This window comes from Aplysia californica, unplaced genomic scaffold (genome assembly GCF_000002075.1).
Source record: "Aplysia californica isolate F4 #8 unplaced genomic scaffold, AplCal3.0 scaffold00121, whole genome shotgun sequence".
Classification (NCBI taxonomy): domain Eukaryota; kingdom Metazoa; phylum Mollusca; class Gastropoda; order Aplysiida; family Aplysiidae; genus Aplysia; species Aplysia californica.
The window spans coordinates 26,165-43,679 of NW_004797391.1; the positions used below are offsets into that span (position 1 = coordinate 26,165).

The 17,515-nt window shown below is 38.5% G+C and overlaps 1 protein-coding gene across 3 annotated transcripts in view; it reads left to right on the top strand.

Annotated features, from left to right (window-relative positions):
• LOC101849043 (apoptosis-inducing factor 3) overlaps window positions 1–17,515 on the top strand; it is a 35,066-nt gene that overhangs the window by 9,260 nt on the left and 8,291 nt on the right. For 2 of the 3 annotated variants that reach the window (XM_035969151.1, XM_035969153.1), the window contains 10 exons: window positions 3,268–3,466; window positions 4,582–4,691; window positions 5,852–5,961; window positions 6,263–6,389; window positions 7,355–7,467; window positions 8,266–8,352; window positions 8,929–9,020; window positions 9,494–9,624; window positions 14,951–15,066; window positions 16,683–16,818. In XM_035969151.1, coding sequence (XP_035825044.1) covers window positions 3,268–3,466; window positions 4,582–4,691; window positions 5,852–5,961; window positions 6,263–6,389; window positions 7,355–7,467; window positions 8,266–8,352; window positions 8,929–9,020; window positions 9,494–9,624; window positions 14,951–15,066; window positions 16,683–16,818 — 1,221 coding nt within the window. Of the gene's footprint in view, window positions 1–3,267; window positions 3,467–4,581; window positions 4,692–5,851; window positions 5,962–6,262; window positions 6,390–7,354; window positions 7,468–8,265; window positions 8,353–8,928; window positions 9,021–9,493; window positions 9,625–12,181; window positions 12,298–14,950; window positions 15,067–16,682; window positions 16,819–17,515 lie in introns of all 3 variants that reach the window. The other variant, XM_035969152.1, reaches the window with a different exon arrangement.

Genomic DNA, 17,515 nt, shown 5'->3' on the forward strand with positions numbered 1-17,515 from the left:
GGGGGTAGTTATGCATGCGTGTAAGATTGTCAGATGGAAAACGATTCACTGAAGTGAGTCATCGTGACGTAGCTCTAATTCTGTCCGGGAACCTTCGCCCTTGAACAACTTTTTTGTGCTTTTTCATGTTTATCAATCGGCATTCGTTATCAAACACACTAGTTGCGAGCGCCGTAAAACCTTATACTACTACTACTACTCAAACACACTATTCGGTTTTGTTTGTGCGCTGGTTTTCCATTGCATCTACAACTTAATTGTCTCGTGTAGCTAGTTCTTATTTGGTGATGGATCATTATCACTACCAGCTAGCTTGTCTGTCGGCAGAGAAGAGGTACTTATGACTGATATGATGGTATAATTTGGCCTTATTTCTCCGAGCGGATGGTTGATAGGTTGTATTTCTTTTCTTTTCCGTCTGTTGTATTATCTGTCTGAGTTTATTTCTTTTTGTCTTCCTTGCACTAAATGACTGTTATTGTGTTGTGTCACCGTGTGGCCCCGTAATCAAACACAACGCATGTTTTTTCTCTGATAATGGGAACTTATTCTGTCGCTTTGTCTTTACTGATGGGATACTGCAGTTTACTGCCTTATGCGGTATATATGGCGTCTAGGCACTTTGCCGTCGCGCGCAGAAGATCCGATTTCGAGTCACGAGTGGGAAGAATATCTATAGAGTTTCTCGGTCTTTCTGGTATCCTTCTTAGTCCGGATTTGTCCTGGCAGGTCAGGTCAAAGCCTTCCTCCTAAATAATCCTAATTTTGTTGATGTGGGTGTAAATGTAAAACCTTTATATTTTCAGCGTGTGTTTTCGGTTACGATTTTATTTTTGTTGCTTTTTGTAGCGGTAGTTTCATGACTACCGGCGCTCAGTCTTGTTTTCTGGTGATACTTCTGGGTGTTTTTTTCTTCATCTTATTATGTCACACAACGGTGATCCTTAGGCTACAACTGGTGCCAATAGCTCAGTTGGTTTTTATAGTAGCCTTCTGTGTGGACAACTCTAGTTCGAATCCCCAAGGGTGCTTTTTTTTTAAGGTAGTGTGTTGTTTGGGGGAGTTTTTAAAGCCCTCCATCCGCATGGCTTGGTCTGATAGCATCGGATCAGTCTCCACGCCCCTTAAATCACCGTTTATTGTTTAAATAACCAACACCATTCTCTATTAGCCTGGGGCCACCAGCAACCAGTGTTGAGACAGTTATTGTCGTAAATGGCGGTTGAAGTTTATAGAGCAGCATAGATCTACGGCGTACTCTTACAAGTCAAGTGAGCCCCTGAGGAGGACAAGACTTGAAGAGACGCCGTAGGTGTTGTGTCCAATTTTTTTTGTGTCTAGGTTACTTGTAGCGTGCGACATTAAGTATTTTAAAATAATCACCACGCTCTTAAGATAATTGCCCCGAAGTTATTTTTAGCCGGTTTGGAGTATTTGGGTCTGAAATGAAGAGCAGAGCTGGCTTGGTAATATACATGTAGTTAACTTGGATAAAAGAATAATAAAAAAAAAATAATCAATTGAGTGTACCAAAGTTCTTGTGTTTCTCTGAGTCAGTTGTTTGAAAGAAACAGGTTTTTACTCTTTGGCATTTATTTTATAAGTGGAACGAGGATGCCTATGCGAGGACCGCGGTGAAAGAACGGGCCGAGTCGCACTTTCTCTGTTTCAATTTTTTTTAAAATCCCCTAGTAAGTAGCTCGAAGCAGAAAACGTTGTGACTTTCATTGGAAGCCCGGTGTTCGGTTTAAGTTTACTCGGGACTGTGTCTGTTTTTTCGCACGATAGGTTCAGTGAGAAAAAAAGATAATGAAATACACGTACATGTACAAATAAAATGCATGTCAAATGTGCAGTATAATGCAAGGGGCACGACTCAAAATATTACAACATGTGATAACATATTATTCTTCATCAGAGTCCTCATACTTGCATTGTCATAGAACTTAGAATGTATATGAGTATCCGTTCCTCGCTGACTGAAGTGGCGGAATTTATAACTATCGAGTGGACAGTGAGGTTGTAAAATCACACCAACGATCACTGCTGGGAATGAGAGAAAGCGGAGAGTTAGTCTGACTGGGAATGCTCTCAAGGATTTTCCTGCTTCTTTTTCCTGTGTTCCTTGGGCTCTGAAAACGACGCTACTCTTTTGGCTTCTGGTCATGTTCCGCAACTGTCTCCGTGTGTTGGGCTGTAGAGGTAAAATGCACTTTTCAAAATTTTCCAGTCTTGCTTTGTGTGGGGTTGGCAGGTGCTCCGGTGTGGTTTGCTCCTTTTGTTTTGTCCAATCATTCTTAATATTTTCTCTCGCTTCTTTTCTTTGTATGTTACTCGCTAGTGACACCTCTTTGGCGCTTTTAAGACCTAATTAAATTAATCAAACAAACGAGTGCAAGTGTTGTAAAACTTATAGATACTTAAAGTCCTGCTTTTTACTTGCGTCTATGATGTTACTGTTAGGCTCTTTCCTGTTGTACTCAGAAGGCAAGAGTTCAATATCTATGATGTTCAAAACAGTATTTTTTCCCCCTTCTTTTGTTTGAATTAAAAAAAAATTAAATCTAGTTTCTCAGTCTGTCTATTAGAGCGCGGTATCACACTCAATCAAGGTAGAGGCTGACAGGTAGCCTACAGTAGAAGCAGTGAAGTCACCTACTTACTAAAATTTATGACCCAACTTCTGTTTTAGCCTGACAATGTACAATCATACATTCTAGTGCAACATTTAAGTAAGGCTCCCCAGGCATGTGCCGTTCTTAGATGCAGAAGAATAACACAGCTAATGATGGGAAAATGTTCAAAATTGAATAGGTTTATTGTCCCTTGCAGTGTTATAGCCTAAGGTTATTTTTGGTTGCAATTTTATTTGTATTCCGAGGTGTCTTTGATAATGATGTATTTATTCAAAATAATTGTGAAATAAGAGTATGCACAGTACGTTGTCTTTGTTTTCTTCCTTTTAATCATTTTTATCTTGAGGAAGCTCTCGTTTTAGAACATCGAAATATATTTTAATTTGTCCTATCTTATTTGTCTTCATCTCATCTGTCTCTTTTTCTGCTGGTGGGATTGGTGGAGGTTGTGCTGGTGGGTTGGAGGTTGCCAATGGTAGGTCGTCCTACTTCTTTGCTTTCCCTATGCCATTTCTGTCTGTCAGCCTTGCTGTTTCCTTGCACTTCATGACCGTGTTATTGTCAGAACGTTTTTCTTTTTACTCAAACAAACAAACAAACTGACAAATGAACATCTTCTTTTCTTTCACAGATGCGGGAGTGAAGGTTGTGACTGTCCGCAAGTTTGAAGGCTCTGACGACTCAAAAAACAAGAACCCTGCCGAGGCCAACAGACCGGTCAGCACTTCTGCTACTGCCACACAGGCCAGCTCAGGTGGCGGGGAGACTACTCCTACTGCAAGCATGATTGAGTCGGTCGTGGGAAAAGTCGGGGATTTCAATGATGGGGAGTAAGTTGAATAGAAAAATTCACTGAGATTCATTTTACCATGTTTTTTGCTTTTGTGCCTTGATTGGTAAAGGTGTCCTTTATTGATTAAATGTGAGGATGCCAGTCAAAGAATGCTCATAGTCACACTGTGTAATATTTTAGAGTTATGCCCCTTGTGTTTGCTAATCATCCTTTTCCTCACTGAATCTCTTATGAGATGAAATAGCCACATAGTTCCAAGTAGCCCAGTACATTGAAAAGGTATAATGGCATTAATTAAAAGCACAGTGATACCTGTTGGAGAATGAGAAGTCCTGATTTGAGCTCTAGTTGTGTTTCTCAGAATTGACAATGTGACCAGACTATGCTTGTTCTTTCATTGGAGTCCTTAAATGTCTGACATGTTGAAAGTCCTTTAGTTAATGGGCTGGAGTCTGAAAGAACGGACTAGAATCAGTCTTCAGTTTGACCCAACTTGACCGTGAATTGGTTTTTTGGAAATTTTTCTTCAAGGAAAATTAAAGTTAGGCCCTTTGGATTGGTTTTGATGTTTTTGATTCTCTTGTTTTAAAATATGTACTTTTTCTACAAATTCGAGAATTAATGAATCACTCTATGATGTGAAAATGGAATATATTTCACTTTCTTGAAATTTGTTGAAGTTGTTTGTGAATGATTTTTATTATAATCAATAACTCTTCCTTTTGAACTGCTTCTCCTTTCCTATCAAACATCTATCGTCCTTATCTCCCTTTCTTCTTTTTTATGTTTGTTACTCTCTTGTAACACCTCGAATCATCTGGCACTCATATGACCTTATGCAGTTGCGAGCGCCGTAAAACCTCTACTAAAACTAAAACTAACTGTGGCCGGGTGGATGGTTCTAGAAATAGGCTGTGCTTATTTTCTATCTCTTTGTGCTGTTGGTCTGTCTGTCTATCATGCTTGTTCCTTGCCCTAAATGGCGATTAATGCTTTTATGTGGTTCTCTTTACTCAAACTGAACTAAATGAATTTAGTTGCGTAATTTTTTCATCCTTTTCCTCTACCGTGTTCAGATTGAGAATATTGTTGATGCCTCTGATATATTAGTATTTATAAATTTTTCCTTTTTTCTCTATCAATCCTATTCAGGATGAAAGAAGTAGAAATTGGGGACAAAAAAGCTTTGCTGGTCAAGGAGAGTGGTCAGTTCTATGCTGTGAGCAACAAGTGTACCCATTACGGAGCACCTCTGACCAAAGGTAGGCAACAAGGGTATGACAAGTTCTGTGTCTGAAGTCTTAGGAGAGTGGTCTCTCTTTCTGTGGATATTTATTAAGACTTATTGGCACAAACAATGCAGTACCTGAATCTGTTGTGTAACAGTTATGCACTTCACCATTGCAAACAGAAGACTTGAGTTTGGTTCTCATACTCATGGGAGGACATTTTTATAGAGTATCTCTGTCTTTCTGCTTGGATGGTCCTAACCGGCAGGGTGGAAGCCTGCCTCCTACATTACCTAAATTGTGTCAATGGGCCCTTAAAAACACCTTCATTAAAAAAAAAGGCTGTACATGCTGATAGTTTGGCCCTCATTTGCCTGAATGTGCGGTTTACTTTGATCAATTAATTAATTGCGTTTCTATATATACACATATACCAGTTTCGTACGTTGTCCAGGGCTAGTTTTTATCATTTTTGATCGTATCAGTTTCAAACATTTCCCACAACAAGTTTTTAGTACTGAAAATTATTTTTAGAACATTTTCTCACAGTTTTGCACTTTTTGATTTTACACACAATTTTATATATTGACTTATTCTGTGGCAGCTTTCTGTCAGTAACTCTAATCAGAAAACTATAATATTTTGTGCTTCTTTGATTTGAAGATAACATGCATAGTTCTTTTAAATGAGAAGGAAGTTATGAGATGAAATAGAAGAGCCGGTAACTGCGACTCATATTTGAGGCATCGTGGTGAAAATAGGCACGCGTCAAAATAATGAAATCATAGAAATTGGCATTTTTCTGGTCAATGGGCAAATTTTTTCTGATTTTCTTTTTTTGGCTCTACACCTTCTTGTCCATTTAACAACACATTTTTGCTTGGATTTTACTGAAAAACATTGAATAAAGGCACAAAAAATGGAAATTGTCAGTTTCCAAGGACTCTCAGGATATGGAAGTTACCAAATTTTGACAGCCATTGTCTCGCTAATTTTACTTCTGAAACAAGGCAACCTTGACCTCCTTCAATCGCAAATATGTTAACTTCTATTCAACATAGATAAATATTTTTTTCACTTAAAGGAAGGCAAATTAACAGGGTTTAAGATGATGCCAATAACCCCATATGCCCAAAAATTGACGATCGCCCGATTCCACCACGTCGTGACACGTATGTTTTCTCCTGTCCCAGGTGCCTACTGTAAGGGTGTGGTGAGATGTCCCTGGCACGGGGCCTGCTTCAACGTGAAGACTGGAGACATTGAAGATTTCCCCGGCCTGGACAGTCTGCAAAAGTTTGAGGTGAGAAGCTGTCACCCATCGGGTGTTGAACTCTGACCTTTTGTGTGACAAATTTTGACCCTTCTGGTGATCAATATCTGATTGTCATACAGAGGTGTGAAATTGAGCCCAGTGCTCGGTTTGTTATGGGACACGACTTGCAGATCTTACTTCTTATTTTTCCTCTGTTGTTTCTGTCTGTTCGTCTTGCAGTTTTCTTGTGCCAGATGCCTGTTATCATATCAGGTGTGCTTCTGTTTACATAAACCAAATTAAATTCAAAATAGGTTAAAATATTTCCTTCTGTCTTTCTTTGCTTCAGGTGGAGGTACGTGGAGAGGATGTGGTCGTGCGCGCTGACCCAGCCTCGCTGGAAAACAACAAAAGGGTCAAGGCCATGGTGAGAAAAGCTGCCGACAACAAGAAGACAGTTGTGCTGGTTGGTGGAGGTAGGTGGTGGGCATTGTCACTTAGAGGCACTTTCTAAAACTGTATGGGCAGCCTGATTAGCTTTGTTTTTATCATGTTGGTTTATGATGTGAATTACCACGGTTTGAATCTCTGACAATGCTTTTTTTTGTTTTGTGTTGTTTGATAAGTTTTCCAGACTATCCACCCACTTGCTACTTAGAAATGAGTCACAGTTTGGAAAAGGCTGAGAATTAACTAGTGGTTGGAGAGTGCCAGTGGTAGGTCTTACTTCATTTCTTTTTCTCTGTTGTTTCTGTCAGTCTGTCTTGCTCTAATTCCTGCACAGAATGGCCATAAACTGTCAGTATGCTTCTCAGAGTGCCAAACTATAAACTGAACTTAACAGTAAAAGCTAAAAATAATTTGGGAACAATGGCTTTATACACAGACTATTCTAAGCGTTTTATTGTGTAAATGAACTGCATTGAATCTTACATTGATAAAGAGGGACTGGAGGAGTGATGTTACTTGTTCTAATTTCACATTTTACTGTTTTGTTTTTACTTATGGTGTCCATATGTGAGGCAGCGTTGTGATATCAGGTGCTCGTCAAAATAATGAACTTTGGCAATTTCTATCGAAATTTTGTTTTTTGTCTCAACACCTTTTATGTTCATATGAGAACATTTCCATATAAACTTTACTGAAAAACCTTGTTTAAAGGCACAAAACATGTAATTTTTAGTTTTCAAGGAGTCTTAAACTATTGAAGTTACCAAACTTTTGGCGGCCATTTTCTCATTAATTTAACCACTGAAACTAGGCTACCCCACCTTCTTCAATTGCAAATATCTCGACTTCTATTCAATCTCGATGGATATAGTTCAAGGCCCGAACTGTCTTAATTCAGTGTAAAATGTGGTCTAATTCAGCATTGACACTGGTAATTATTGTATGTTCTTAGAGGACTGTGCTTACCTTGACCGTTTTTTGTATGCTTCAGGGCCGTCGACGTTGGTGTGTGCGGAGACTCTCAGACAGGAGGGCTTCACAGGTCGCGTGGTCCTTGTCTCACAGGAGAATTGTCTCCCTTATGATAGAATTAAACTGAGCAAGGTGAGGTGTACGGGAGAAAGTGTGTGTGTGTGTGTGTGTGTGTGTGTGTGTGTGTGTGTGTGTGTGTGTGTGTGCGCGTGTGTGTGTGAGTGAGTGTGGTTATGTGTGTGCTTGTGTATGTGTGTATGTGTGTGTGTGTGTTTTTGTTGTGTGTGTGTGTGTGTGTGTGTGAGCGTGAGTATGTACTTGTGTGTGTGTGTGTGCGTGTGTGCATGTGTGTGTGTGTGTGCGTGCGCATGTGTATCTGTCTGTTGCTAAATAGTCTCACTATGTACATTTTCTGTCTTTTGGTTTGTCAGTCGTGTTGAATGATAATTCTGCACTATACAGCACTTACAGCCTTACTTTAAGTGTTTAGCAGCTATATAAACTCTCTTTACTATATCATTATAATTGTATACTGATAGAGAAACAAATATTTAGCCTTCTCAGATAAGGGCAATAAAATCTCGGAGGATCCCTGTGCGAGTTGAGCACATCAAAGATCCCTTGGCGGTCCTAAAATCAATAACAGTAGACTTCGGCCACCACCCCGGCAAAGTTCAAAATTAATTTTTACCCAACTAAAAATGCTTATTGTTTTTCCCGATGCGCTCATATGACCTTATGCAATTGTGAGTGTCATAAAACACTTATAAAAAAAAACCCCAAGCAAACAAAACCCTCCCCCCAACCCAAATAAATATTCTGTCTTTGAAAGAAAACCTGTTGTGTCCATTAGAGTGTTGGACTTCAGTGTCAGGTCTATTATTGTGCTATGATCCCAACTGTGTGACCTCTATCTATTTCTTTGTACAGGCAATGAGCATCAAGCCGGAGGAGATAGCCCTGAGGAAAGCCGACTTCTACGAAAACAACGGGATTGAGCTCATGTTGGGACAGCAGGTGGGCTTATGTTGACAAAGTATAGTTTTCTTGCCTTTTGTCTGCGACAAGCTGCTATACAGAGGAGTAAACCATCTTGGTGTCTCCTTCTTCTTCTTGATCACATCATACTTGAAGTCCGGTATCTGTCATATTCTAGGCCGTCCTGCTCCGATCTTTTGTTTGCCAGTACAGCTTCTTGTGAATGATAATGTTCATATAAATTTTTTGATATCTGTGGATGGTTCTCTTCTCATCATCATCTTTTCTCTTCTCGTGCTGGAGTATAGGCCACCAACAAGAGCTTTCCATCTATTTTTATCCTGGGCTGTAGTCTTCACCTCTGTCCTGCTGTTCCCAATCTCTTTTAAGTCTGAATCTAAATCCGCCCCCCCCCCCCCCCTCCTTTCCAGTCACGTTTAGGTCTACCTCTCTTTCTCATACATTGTGGCTTTCACCTCAAGGCTTGATGGGTTATGTCCATATTTAGTTTTCTCAAGGTGTGTCCAAGCCACTTCCATTTCCACTTTCTGATTTCTAAATCTAGTCTCTGTTGATTTGTTTGCTTCCATAGTTGTTTATTTCTTTCTGACCCAGGTGGAAAGTGTGTCTACTAGTGACAAGAAACTCAATCTGGGGAGTGGAGAGAGCCTGGGCTATGACACACTTGTACTGGGAACAGGAGGACAGTGAGTCCATATATATTATATATATGTGTGCGTACATGTGTGTGTGCATGTGTGTGTGCGTGCATGCGCATGTATGGTCTCACAATGAACATTTTTGTCATTTGATTTGTTGTTGTATTGAATAATAATCATGCACAGTACAGGGCTTACAGTTTTCTAGGGATTAGGTGCTCTATAAATTCACATAATTATTATTCAGTATTGTTGTTGTGGCAAACAATCCACTTGAATCCAAATTTTGATAATTTTCTGTTTTCACACCCTTCTAAAGCTTGTTCAAAGATACTGATTTCAGCATCACCAAAATGCAGTTTAATACTATGGTCAAAACTTAAAATTGTCTTGCTTTTCATATTTCATGATAAGGACAGCACAACAAAAACCAGTTTTTGTCTCTGTTGTAAAAAGTATCCAAACAGACTTAAGTGGATTGCCTGCGACATCAACGATATATGTGTACGTGTATTTTTCAGACCCAGACGTTTACCCATCCCTGGTATTGAGCTGGGAAATGTGTACATGTTACGTACCCCAGCAGATGCCAATGCCATTGCAGAGAATGCTGTGGGCAAGAATGTGGTCATCGTTGGCTCCTCCTTTATTGGTAAATTACCCTGCCCGTTGCTGGTTAGAAATAGACTTTATTAGAAAAGACGAAAGTACCTCTTGTTAATTAATGATGGTCTTTTGCTGAAAAGTTAGACCATGTATGGTTGGCAGGTGCTCTGTTGTGGTTAACTCCTTCTTTCTCATCAAATATCTATTGTCCTTATCTCTCCTCTTTTTTTGTGTTTGTTACTTTCTTGCAACATCTCTAATTTTCGGTACTTGTATAGACCTAGTTGTGATGCAAGAGCCGTAAAACTCTTAATAAAGTCTTTTGTGAATGTCCCATACAGTTTTATCCCTTATGATAGGTTCAGGTAAGTTTTGTAATAAGAGTTGAATTTGATGAAAAGTGCCGAAAAAACAAACTTGGGAGCTTACAGCACTGTTCTGGTCGTGGTGTACAGTACAAAAGGAAGTATTTTAATTTGATTTAGTTTTTATGATATCTCAGCTCGTAAGGCACAAGGCACCCAGCTTGTTTTTGTTGTTCTTGTTATTTCAATTTACTTTAAGAGGGTGGTGGCAGGAGCTCTGGTGTAGTTTGCTCCTTCTTTCTTATCAAATTTCTATCGTCCTTATCTCTCCTCCTTCTTTTTAGTGTTTGTTACTTTCTTGACATGGATTTTTTCCCCCCGTAGTTTCGGGTTGTGAGTCCAGATGCCTAGGTGTTAAGACTACTGGCACCATAGCCCATGCATGTATTTTTATGATACTCATTACCCTGTACTAACACCTTTGTATGTGATTGTATGATATGAGTGTGGGGAGGGAAACCGATTTTCATTGTACTGCTCTTCGACATTATGAATTTCTACCAGTGACAGTGTGTTTTTGTTCATCTGTCTATTTACCATTCTGTGCCATTCTTTCTGGCTTTTTGTGTTAAAGCTTTGATCTTTCCGTGAGGTACTTCGCTTTCTGGAAATATATTCTTCAGTATAGGAAACTCAAAAGGTATAAAATACTTTATTCAAAACAATTTTATGATCAAATTATTGTGTTCTTTAAGTATGAGTGATTATTTAGTACTAAGATAAACTGTTGAATGTTAGTAATCTGTACTATATGTAGAATTCATAACTACCTTAATATATATATGTTGAATTTCTATTCGTTTACAGAAGAGTTTGACCATTTATTTTTAATCCCAACTTTATGTAGGCTGTAGAATCCTGGTGTTGTTATTGTCTTGCCAGTTCAATGTCAGCAGGTGTCATTTGTTAGCTTGTGTCTCTCTCCATGGGTCGTTGGCATGTGGTCTGATGTAGTTTGCTCCTTCTTTTCTTTCAGCATCTGTCGTCCTTATCTCTCCTCAATCTCTTCTTTGCATGTTACTCTTTTGCGACCCCTCTAATCTCCAACGCTTATATGACCTATTTGTGTTGCAAGTGCTGTAAAACATTACTAAAACTAGACTCTTATAAAGTCTGTCATTTTTTTGCTGATCGCACTGGCTTTGTAGGTGGTTTGCGGGTTCTCTGGTGTGGTCTGCTCCTTCTTTCCTATCAAACATCCATCGTCCTTCTCTCTCTTCCTATTTGTTCATGATTGTTTCTCTCTTGTAACTCCACTAATCTTTGGCACTTATATGACCTAATTGTGTTACAAATGCTCTAAAACACTTACTTAGTCAAAACAACACTGGCTATGGTAGGGGTCTATATCGCCTTACTTATATATCGATAAATATTTCTGGTGAAGGTAGCTTTAAATTGCAATGTTCATCTCATGTTACCTAATTTTTTCCCAATAAGGACAAACTCTCCGAGAGAGTTTTTAAAGAGATTTATCTTATAATACTCAAAAGTTTTGGAAAAAAAGTGCATGATATATAGACTTATAATACTTTCTTCTGTTCTTCCTTGGTCTAAGACTAATGCCTTAACACAGTACATCACAATAGATGTAGACACTAACCGTTTGCCATAACATTTTCAGTGTGTATTCTGCACTTTTCAGCTTATAAAGAATAGAGGATTTTCTCTGTTGTATACGTTTCAACTCTCCTTCCGTCACTAGTCCATGTACCTTTCATAGGTCGATCTATTGCCAAATATTGATTATCTTGTCATGCCCAGCCCTTGAATAGGCTCACAATGTCTCATAACTTACATGTTTTGTACAAGAGTCCCAGTTTGAATTGTCAGCCTTTTGCTGTTCCCAACGACTGAAATATCAATAATGGTGTTGAAGTACAAATGTGGTGTGAATTTCCGCGAGATTCTTTCATCGCAGATACTGGAGATACAATGTTTGTCCAGTATTATTTTTTAAGAATACTTGTGGGGTTTTTGATTCTGTTATTTAAATTTTCAAAACGCTCAAGTGCAGTATTTGACAGGGCTTTGTGTATGAATAGGTTCTTGGACAAGTGTTCTCTATAAAACATTAGACATGGCAGCTAAACAGATCGACGGAGACGGAAGTAGATAAATGTATAAACAGAGAGTTGTTCCCATGAAAGATGGATATTTAGAGTTTTAGCCTACGACCATGCATAAAGTTTAACCGTTCCCCGCCCTCCTCCCTCCACCACCCCGTTCTCATCAAAGGCATGGAAGTGGCTTCATCTTTGGCTGAGAAAGCTCAGAGTGTGTCTGTAGTGGATTTGGTTCGAGTCCCATTCCAGTTGACGCTGGGAGAGAAGCTAGGAACATTCATGCAGAAGGTAGAAGAGCCGGCCACCCATGAAGATTAATACTTTGACTGATTGCAAGATTCTGACAAATGTCGTTTGGGAAATTAGCTTTTCGTTTCCTTAGAATTACAAAGTTCTATCTGACATTTTTGGCCGTTTTGAGTTACCTAGAACATGAGATAAAAAACGAAATGTTCTATTTACTCCATAAAAATTGTAAGATTATTCGGAGTCATTATCAAGATGTAAAAAAAAAAAATTCATTTGAAAAAGCTCGACAAGTTGTGAAACTCCAAATCTTTGACGTCAAATTGTTCAAAACCAAGTACTGAGCAGATGGAACTTTGTGATTCTGAAGTAGCCATTTGTCAGAGTCTTTTACCCGGCCATTGCATTAGTTAGCTTTTTATCAGTATACACTTGTGCACACGGTTACTCTCTGGGTGGGGGCGATACGTTCTCAACTGCCTCGTGTGTGTTGTGTGAGATGGGTTTTGACAGTTTGTTGCCCGTATCATGGGATTCAGTTAGTTTATAATTAGTGAGAAAGACATTTTGAGATATGTTGGCCACTGATTTACTTTGGAGTAAATTTTGATTTGGTCAAGACATACCTATTACATGTAAAATTCAAACGCTTGGAATGACGAAACAATAAATAAATAATAGTAAATAGAAATCATGCTTACTTTTTGGTTGAACCTCATATGATAAATAATAGAAATGGGGATTCTCAAGAGCCACCCTCCTTTGGCTGATCTACAATCTCCACCCCCTTCCATTCCCCCTTCCCCCCCTCCAGGAAAAATCTCCAAAAAACAAACACCCGCCACCCCTCCCGCAAGAACCCCCCCCCCCACAAACCCCCCAAAACAAACACCCTCCCCTCCCTCCTCCCCCCCCAAAAATGCTTTTTAAAAACTCCACCCCCCTTGAAAAACAAGTGTTTTGATGACTTTTTTATAATGTAGATCATGAAGACAAATAGATTAATGCTTTCGCTGTGCACCTTTTGTTTAATCTGCTTCGCATTAGTTTTATCATTTTTTAAAGTTTCTCATACACTCATCAATAAACATCTTGATGTTCTTGCTCATTTTGTGTTAATCTGCTTTACACTACAGTTTCATCTAATTTTTTGTTGTTGTCATATATACTCATTAGTAAACATCTTGACAGTGTGAGAGTTCTTTTGCTTTCTGACCAGCTAAGTGTTTATTATCTTGCAGTGTAGTCATTTCAGGATAAGACTTTTTTCAATTTTGTTTGTGACCTGTTAAGTGCTAATGTCTAACATGTTGCATTTGTTTTTCCTAAATTTAGTAATTTTAAAAGTTTCTTATTGCATATTGTTTATTGACCTGGTGGTAAAAGTCTAGTGTAGACAGACGAGAAAATACAGAAGGTACAGTGTATCAAATTTAGAAATCATTAAAAGCTTCTTTTTGCGTAAAAACAGGCGTATAAGTTTGGACAGTGTCATTCAAAAGAAGTGTGTGTGACCTTTAATATTACTTTAACTTTGACTAAATCTTTGCTTTGCTGTTAAGAAAAAGGCCAAGGAATCGATTTCAGATGGGACTAGGTCAAACTTAACTACAGTCAAAGTTGTCAGAGGCGGCCACCCATTATCAAGGGAGAAAAGTGGTTTTCTTAGAAAGGTGGCTGTCTTACACAGTGTCATTAAAGAGTAATAATTGCGCAAGGGGGGGAATGGGAAGTGGCCTTTTGTGCCAGTGATTGTCTTATACAGGTGGCTGATGGAGCAGGTCTGACTGTATTTCAAGCTTCATGCTGGAGTAAGGATCTGCAACATGTTAGATGTTCAGTAAATATAGGTCACTTGTGTTATGGATGCTACTACTGCTAGAGCCTGGAATTTAACATTCCTGTTGCTTCACATCTGAAGTCTGGGTTATCCTAATCCTGTCCATACTTTATGTCAAAGGTTGTACTCGGAGCTTTCGAATTCATATTTTCTCTTGCTAAGTTTTTATCCAACTTTCAAAGAAAAAGCATCAGTGATGAAATTTCTATTTTCAATTTTCAATATTTCACTCCTACTTGTGTATATCTTTTCTTCCAAGGTTCTCTGTGGAACTTCTGTAGTAAAGGTGTTTTCATGCATGTGCATGCCATATAAAAGATGACTCAATCCTCTAGTCATTCTTTTTCTGTGAATGTTTTCACTTCTTTAGATATCTTTCTTGTGGAAAAGCCTCAAGTGGTTATTTGCTTCAATTTTTCTATCACTCTGAAACAGCCACACCTTTTTTAATTTTGCAAGGTTTGTAAGGATTTTTTAGAAACGACTTTTTATTAGCATGTCCTGTTGTTACTTCTGCTTCTCTGCTGTATGCTCAAGTTACTTCAACTGCAAGGAACAATCTTAAATTTTATTTTCAAAAATTTACTTTATCATTACAGAGAGTGACATTAAATGTTTCAGGACAGGGCAGCAATTGTACCAGAAGACTTTGCCCATCTTTCTTGTCTATGAACAATGATTTTAGTGTTGGCTTCATCTAATTCACACTCTCCAACTCGCGTCCTGAGCTTGGCAATTTCTCTCCAGAACAAAGCTGTTTCAATCAGTGAGATGGGTTGTCCAGTCTGGACATTTTTATTGCTGGACTGATGTGACTCACTGGACTTGTACTTTTCTTTCCCTTTTCACCTGCAGGCCTGGAAGTTGCGACTTTTATGGTGAATAAAGCTGCGTCTGTGAATGTGATAGGGAGGTCATCTGAACCTTGTGGCCACGTATTTGGCCCTCAGATCGGACAGTGGTTCAGAAAGGTGCAATGTTCGCTGTTGTTTCATTATTATTTTTTTAGTGATGTCTTTAAATCGCTTTGTGAATTTGTCAACTTTTTCTTGAAGTGCAATGTAATGAGATTATTTGTGTGAGATTGTAGAAGGGCTTTAGAAGGAATGCAAAGTCTTCTATCTGTAATTTTTCTTAGGGCTTTGGCTGGGGCAAGGGGGGAGGGTGGTAATGAGGTCTAGTGGGTGGGCCGTTAAAAAATTTTGTCTTTGTTTATAATGATATATTTTGGACATGAAAATGGAATCATTTGGAGGGAAGCTGTAGAATTAAATGTTACCTTGGGGGCCCATTATGTTTTAAAGGGCTAGGTCCATCTTTTAAAAAAAACTGTTCATTAGCCATCAGTGTTTTTCTTGACTTAAGCCTCAGTGTTTATTCATAAAGCTACTGTGCTGATGACTGCCTCTCCAGCTTATTGTGTGCTGAAGGTCTCCTTGCTTTAGTGAGGGAATAAAGTTTTTGTCATTACTGTTATGTCCTTGATTATGTCACATAAATATTTGTCATGAAATGGTGGAATCAGGCACCGGTCAATTTTTTGGTGTATGGAGTTATTGGTGTCATCTTCTAAAATCTTGTTCATTTGTCTTGCTTTTGATTTTAAAAATACCCATCTATCTTGAATAGAAGTTGAGATATTTGCGATTGAAGGGGGTTGGGATCACCTGGTATCAGATGGAAACTACAAATTTACATTTTTTCTGCCTTTGATCAATATTTTTCAATAAAATCCAACAAGAAATGTGTTTTTTAAATTGACTTTAAGATTTAAGGTATTGACCCCCCCCAAAAAAAATTTTAAAAAAAAAAAATGTTCAAAATTGTTCAATGTATTGAAAATGTCTGTTTCTTTGATTTTATCATTTTGACGATCGCCTGATTTCACCACGATGTCACAAGTATCAAATGAAAGCATGAATTCTTGCAAAGTCCTCATTGCCATGATGATCATCAATTTATTAAAGTTTTACCCTGAGAATATTCTTCTTACAAAGTCATTGTCACTGCGGATACATTGTCACAGCGAAAGCATTACTACTTCACAAAAATTCGAGGGGAGCTCTTGATTTCTTGTGCTATAGGTATTTTCATAGAGTCTTCTATTTTTATTTCTAACTGAAGAAAAATGTTTGTATATTGGCACTTATGTTACAAAAGGTCATTTCGTTTTGAGGATTTCAAATGTTTTATCTTTTGTACAACAATTATGTTATGGTGAGAATTGGTGAGTTTGAAGAAGAGAATATGAGAGAGACAGAGAGACAGAGAGACAGAGAGAGAGTCATGAAGAGAGAGAGAGAGACAGAGAGAGAGTGATGAAGAGAGAGAGAGAGACAGAGAAAAAAGACGCAAAAAGAGAGAGAATTATGAGTAAATAATATATGTATGCAGTGAAAGAGGCAGACACAGAAAGAGTTTTACTATTGATGTTTATACTTGACATATTTTTGTATGTGACGGCAGCAGAATGTGCAAGTGCCTTTTTCGTCATCAGGGAAATTTTTAGTAGATGATACTGACTTGTCTATTCCTTAAGCCAGTGCAGATCTAATATTTTAACTCCTGTTTTCCTGATTGTGCGCAGCTTCACGAGTCAAAGGGGGTTAAGTTTCACTTTGAGACGAGCGTGAAGGAATTTCGCGGGGAGGACGGCAAGGTCACGGAAGCCGTGCTGGCAAATGGAGAGACGTTGCCAGCTGATGTGTGTGTCATGGGAGTTGGTGAGTCACAGCAGAGATATGCGATAAATCATTGGACTTGCAATTTTTAAAAAAAGTTTTGCATTTGATTTACAGATCTTTTGGGCAGAATGTTAATGTTGTATAATGTAGAATGGATATATAAAAAGCAAAGAAAAAAGTGAAGCGTCTCTTTTCATATTTTGACCACGTGTAAAAATCTTAATCTCTTTTGGTAGTGTTTCAAGGGCCATTTGCTGGGCAGAAAGACACGATTTCAATTTCCTGGAGGGGAAGTTTGTTTTTTCAAGTACAGTCGGGCTCAGATGACACATGGAAAACTCGAAATCATGGATAGCTCGTAGAAATTGCCCTTCCATGACTGATATCTCTTTAACTTTTCGTTATCGGTTAACCTGAATTATGGATGTGGTGAATATATTTGTCAATCCCCAATGTGTTTGAGTTATCCGTGCCTGACTGTATTTCCTTTTTTCATACTGGGATGCTGTACCCCACTCAACCCTGGAATGGCCCCTAATGAATAAGGTTGGAGAAGTCCACCTCCATAGTGATCCAAATTGTGTCGATGGAGACGTAAACATTTAGAATCAGTGGCACGCCGCTACTCTAGAATTACAAAGTTCTATAAGATAAGATAAGATATAATATCTTTATTGTCCAGATCCTGGCACATTGGTCTGGTGTTTCACCACATGTACACACACACACACACATA